We start from the raw sequence: 5,692 nt of genomic DNA, 5'->3' as shown, positions 1-5,692 counted from the left end.
AGTAGGGCAGCAGGACTGAACACAGCATAATGCTCCTCGGCTTCAATCTCTAGGGGACGCCAGTGGCAGGGTGGGGGGCAGGCAGGCAGGAGGGCAGGCAGGGGCCAGGCCCCTCCGAGAGAGCGACACATGCTGGGACACGCGGCGTCCGAGGGCAACCCCGGCCGGGAAGCAGGGAGCTTCCTCTAGGGTTTTCTCTTCTAATCACCGAACAAAATAAATATGAATACTTCGAAAATAAGACCGCTTTAAAAAGGAGTAGAAAAGGGCAGGGTAGGGAGGCCAAAAGAAAGGAAACGAAGGAGCGCGAAGGAGCGCGGGGCGGCGGCGGAGGCCGTCGCGGCGGTCCGGGTGAGGTCGGGCGCAGAACCGCATCTCACGTATGTACAAGCGGACGCCAGGAAGGACCTCGGCCCGGCCCAACTCTCCCGGGGACCGCCGCGCTCCGTCCGAGCAGAGGAGTCGTGGCAGCGCCAGGACGGCCACCCGGTAGGGTGCGCGGGGCCGGGAGCGAGGAGGCCGCGCCGCGGGAAGGGGCCTCCAGTCCGGAGCCTGCAGACGTCGCAGCGGGGCTCGCGGGGCCGGCCCGGCCGGAGGCGGCGGCGGGCGCCTCGGCCCGGCCATGCGTCCTCGCCCTGGGCCGCGGAGTCCGAGCCGAGGCCCCGGGCCGCCCGCGCGAGCCTCTCCTCGGCGGCGGCGCGGGCTCGGGGTCCGGTGCTCACAGGAAGAAGTCGGAAGCGCCCTTGGCCCCGACTCCCGGCGAGGACTCCCGCGGGAAGCCGGCTCCGCCCGCGCCGCCGGGGCCGCCCCGGCCGGCCAGCTTCTCGTATTTCTCCTTGTACAGGTCCCGCTCCTTGGCCAGGCGCCCCACCTCCAGCTTCAGCTGCTCCACCTGGCTCTGGAGCTGGCACTTCTCGCTCTCCAGGATGTGCCGCTGCTGCACCCGCTTGAAGCGGCACGACTGAGCGTAGCCGCGGTTCTTGAGCGTGCGCCGCTTCTGCTTCAGCCGGATGACCTCCTCCTTACTGAAGCCGCGGAGCTGCCTGTTCAGCTCGCGCACGGACATGGACACCAGCTGGTCGTCGGAGAAGCGCTCCTCCAGGCGCACGTGGTGGCCCGTGCCGCCGCCGCCATGGCCCGCGCCGCCGTGGTGGTGGTGGTGGTGATGGTGGTGGCCGGCGTGGTGCGTGCCGTGGTGGTGGCCGGCGCCCATGTCGTCCGCGCCGCCGCCGCCCGCGAAGCCCTGGCCCCGGAAGGCCTCGTAGGCCGCGGCGGCCTCTGGGTGGTGGTGCGCGCCGTGGTGCCCGGTGTGGTGGCCGCTGCCGATGAGCGCCTCCACCGCGTCCTCGGGCGTCAGGTTGAGCGCCTCGGGGTTCAGGTGGTGCTGGTAGCCGCTCATCCAGTACAGATCCTCCAGCGCCGGCTTCCCCGAGGCGCCCCCGACGGCGCCGGGGCCCCCGCTTGCCGGCCCCGGGGCAGCCCCGGCCTGCGCCGCGCCGCCGCCGCCCCCCGCGCCGCCGCCGGTGCCCGGGCTGGGCGCGCAGAAGCTGGGCGAGGAGGGCACGGAGGAGCAGGGCGTGCTGAGCGGCGTCGAGGATAGCGAGCCGGGCGGCAGGCGGTGGCAGAAGCGCTCGGCCTCGGGCGGCTCCTTTTTCACCTCGAACTTCATCAGGTCGAAGTCATTGACGTACTCGATGGCCAGCGGGCTGCTGGGCAGCTCGGCGCCCATCGCCAGCTCCGCGGCCATCGCCCGGGGGGGCCCCAACAGGAGGCGGGGGGGGAGCCACGGGCCTCTCCCCCCCCTTCGCTCCCCACGGGCGGCGGGTCCCTGCGGGGGCGGCGGCGAGAGGCGCGGGCTCCGAGCCGAAGAGCGCGGGGAAAAGTTTCACGCAGCCAACTCAGGGGTGGCCACTGGGGACGCCGCCGGTAGGGCCTCTCGGGCAGCCCTGGGTCACTCCCCGGCGGGTGCAGGCCGGCCGCGGTCCCCTGTTCCCGAGCCGGCGGCCGGGCGGCGGCCCGGCGGGTGGCGGTGCGGCCACCGCCTCCGGCTGCTCGGGCTCCCCTCGCTCCGCCCGCGTACAGCCGGCCCCGCCTCCACCGCCGAGCGCCGAGCCTTGCGCTCCCCCTTATAGTGCCGGGCGCCTGGGCCCGCCTTTCTGGGAGGGGTACGCGCCTCCGGGCCAATCGGAGCCCCAGACCCGTCGCTCTCATTTGCCTATCCCCATGGCAACCCGGAGCCCAGCTGTCAATCTCCTGCGGGGAACAGCTGCGGGAAGGGGTGGTGACCCGCCGCCAGGGAGAGGAGGGGCAGGGCCCTCTGGTGGCCGCCTCGGGGGACTGCACGGGCAGAGGGCGCGGGGCGCGCGGGGGGCGCGGGACCGGGCCCGAGGCCTCGCGTCCGCGACGGGGAGGCCACAGAGTCTCGGGGAGCAGGGGGTGCTCCTCGGTGCCTCCTTCCCCCTGCAGCCCAGCTGGCCGTGACCCGGCAGCCTCTTCCCAGGTTTTTTTCCGGCCGACCGGGAGCCCGCGTCCAGCCCCGCTAGCGTGGTGGCGCCGGGACATTCCGGTCTCCCGACACGGGTGACACTGCGCGGCCTGGCCGGGCGCTGCGCGGGAGCGCCGGTTATTTTTAGCTCCGCGGTTCAGGCGGGTTCAGGAATTTAGTCAACAAAGTTGCTGGCACCTCCGTGCGGCGGGATCCACCGCGGGACGCCCGACTCCAAGGGTGTGCGGCGCAGGTGGGGAGGGAGTCGCGCGCAGGCCGGCGAAGCGGGGGCGCCAGGGACCCTAGTATGGGGGCCTGAGCCGCGGGACGGGTGAGGCCTGGGGCTCAGGGGTTGGTTGGAGGGACTCGGGGTGGGAGGGGCGCTCAGGGCCAGAGGGCCGCCAGGCCCCGCACTGCATTAGGCGTCCGGGCTCCAGCTGCCGACCTGCCCAGCTCTGGCCTCTTGGCGGGGGTTGCGGCGCAGAGCTGGGCGGGGGCGGGGGTTGGGGCGGCGGAGGTGGGGAGCCTCCAGTGCGAGGAGAAACCGGGAGGGCTGGGCTCGGGGAGCGGAGGCGCGCCTGCTGCCCAGGGCTTGGTGACTAGGTGACGAACTGTGGAGCAGTGGGTGCGCCCAGAGCAGGGGGCGCTCCCTGCCACGGCCCGCCAGGGTCAGCCGAGATGGGAGGGCATGACGCAGAGAGGCCCCCAATTCTCTATGTATTATGTGACTTTTATAATTTAAAAACTCAGTCTTAAATGCAACCATCTATGCGCATAGAAGCAAAAGTCTGGAGGGACTGTGGGCAAGACGTCACCAAGGGCAGCCTAGCCATGTGCTGGGGGCGTTTATCTGCTAGGGTTTTTACCTTGTTCCTGGCATGAATATCTAATATTTTATAATAAGGAAAGTGTCCTACAAGGGGGAGTGAAACCACACTTCTTAAGATGTCATGGGGGTGGCCCGGCCCCATCTGCACAGTGGGCACCTCTTGCCCCTTCCTCCTTCCCCCCACGTCCCTCTGGGTGGGGCTGGGCTGTGAGGCAGGGCCATGTGGAGAACAACGACCCGTCCCACAGGGATGGCCCAACAAGTGGCAGAACACAGGCCCCAGGCCGGGGGTTTGGGCTCTAGGCCAGATGCGTTGCCAGGTTTGGGGCTCCCTTTAAAGTCCTCGGCATTCCGAGGGGTGATGGCGAGCTGGTGGCACGTCTGCCTGTCTGAGGGGGAGAGCGCGTCTGCATTGGGCTGCTGTGTCTGGCCACCTGGCCTCTGCCCCTCACACTGTGGCTCCAGCCAGGCCGCTGGACCAGCTACGGGTTTGGCCCCAAGCTCAGAAGGATGCTGGGGTGGAGCCAGGCTTGTGCACATGGGGGCCCTCCTCATAGCTCCTGGCCTCAGGCCGAGGGGCACTGACCTACAGCCATGCCTGGGCTCTGTGGCACCCCCAGTCCCACCCAGTCGTCTCATCTTGTCCTGAGACATGCAGTAAGGCCCACCCCAAGCCCACCCAGAACCTCCTCGAGTCCTCTGCTCAGCCACACCACGTCAGGGACAGTTCCCGCCACATCCAGCCCCAAAATGTGATGCTCAAGGATGCTGGGCCCCGCCCCAGCCCAGAGCCAGCCAGCCCCTCACTCAGTCACGCACACAGGTCGTTCATTCACTCCCTCCACTGGGGGAGGGGACCCAGTGCGAGGCCTGCTGCAGAGACTGCATTCAGAACTGGGGAGAGGCACGGGGGCCTTCGGGGCAGCCTGGGACCAACTAGGGTACCCATGTCCCTGACTGGCTTACGCACCCGCTAAGCTCCCAGGTCCTGGACTTTGCCTCGGGGTCGGACTGGCTTCCTAGAAGGTCTTTGGACCAGCAGGCCTGGCCTCAGCTCCTGGCGGCCCCGGAGCCTGGGGAGCGGGAGCCCCTGCGGGGCCCTCAGTCTGCTCCCTGGCTCTGCATGGTCTCCGCTGAGCTTTCTTCTCTCCTGTTAGTCACAGCCGGGCAGGTGGGGAAGGGGCCGAGAGTCCCCGTACGCAGGCTTCGGAGGGCTCGCCCGACCACCCGGCGCCCTGCACAGTGGGCAGGACAGGCTCTCCCAGCCCAGGGAAGGTGCTGCCCCTTGCTGACTCAGGTGGTGGGCTCCAGGCCGGCTCCTTTCTCTTCAGAAACTCCTCTTTGCCACTTGCTGGCCTGGGGTGGGGTAAGTTCAAGGAGGCGCTCACAGCAGGGTCTGGGGAGCAGAGGCCGCGAGGGACCAGGGTCCATCCTGTCTGCCAGGAACGGCCGGTAGAAGGCCACAGGAACAGCATACCGGTGTGCCGTGTGCCCCGGCCGTGGCTGTCCTCTCAGCTCCCTGGACGGTGGAGGCTGGGAGAGAACACGCCAATTCCATGTCGCCCAGAAGAGGATCACTTTCTTCCCATCCAGCGCCACCACGTCCTCTGGGGGCCTCTCACACCCACCAAACAATCGGCACCTGAACCCATGGAACTCCACGGGGAGCACCCGTGGGGCTCGTCATTAAATGTACCCCACGAGTCTTTACTGAGCACATTCTGTGTGCCAGGCTGCCTGCCCGAGGGCAGCGTCCACTGCCTTTCACCAGGGAGGTGGCCCTGGTGTGTGGGAAGCGTGATGCAGCCAATACTGTGCTCGTGGGCTCTACAGTGGCGGTTCGTCCTGGGTGCAGCTGGACGGCTCTCTCTGGGCCCGACAGCTGGGAGGACTTGAAGGCTAGAGTGACTGGACAGCTGATGGCTGGCAGATGACGGGGGCTGTAGCTGGACTGGCATCTCCACACGGCAGCTGACTGGTTGGGCTTCCTTGCAGCATGGTGGCTGGCTCCCAGAGGGAGTGTCCGAGAGAGCCTGGCGGACGTGCCTGGCATTTTGTGAGGTGCGGCGGCGCTCAGCCCACATCCCAGGGGGGCACAGACACAGTCTCCTACAGGTCACGTAGAGGAAAAACACTACACTGGTACAGCATCTTTGGCAAATACAGTCTACCAGAGTGGGGATGAGAGAGCAGGAAATAAACCATAAAATAGTAAGTAAATTATCCGTTTCCCACTGCTGTGCAGGAAATCACTAGTCCAGCAACTTCAAACAGCATCTTTATTGTCTCAGCGCTGTAGTCAGGAGTCCCACAGGGCTAGGGTCTCAAGGTCGGGGGTGTGTGTGTGTGTGTGTGTGTGTGTGTGTGTGTGTGTGTGT

General features: G+C 67.7%; 1 protein-coding gene across 1 annotated transcript; it reads right to left on the bottom strand.

Moving 5' to 3' along the window:
- Positions 1 to 619: 619 nt before the first annotated feature.
- Positions 620 to 2,069, bottom strand: MAFA (MAF bZIP transcription factor A). The gene has a single exon (XM_024117950.3). It carries the CDS (start codon positions 1,745 to 1,747, stop codon positions 719 to 721), a length of 1,029 nt encoding a protein of 342 aa, XP_023973718.1. The 5' UTR covers positions 1,748 to 2,069; the 3' UTR covers positions 620 to 718.
- Positions 2,070 to 5,692: the final 3,623 nt, after the last annotated feature.

Source organism: Physeter macrocephalus, unplaced genomic scaffold, assembly GCF_002837175.3.
Source record: "Physeter macrocephalus isolate SW-GA unplaced genomic scaffold, ASM283717v5 random_2487, whole genome shotgun sequence".
Lineage (NCBI taxonomy): Eukaryota > Metazoa > Chordata > Mammalia > Artiodactyla > Physeteridae > Physeter > Physeter macrocephalus.
The sequence above is the reverse complement of the archived record's forward strand: the minus strand, read 5'-3'. Positions and strand labels throughout refer to the sequence as shown.

Coding starts and splice junctions, on each gene's coding strand:
- MAFA (XM_024117950.3), bottom strand. CDS start 1,747: ATGGCCGCGGAGCTGGCGATGGGCGCCGAGCTGCCCAGCAGCCCGCTG.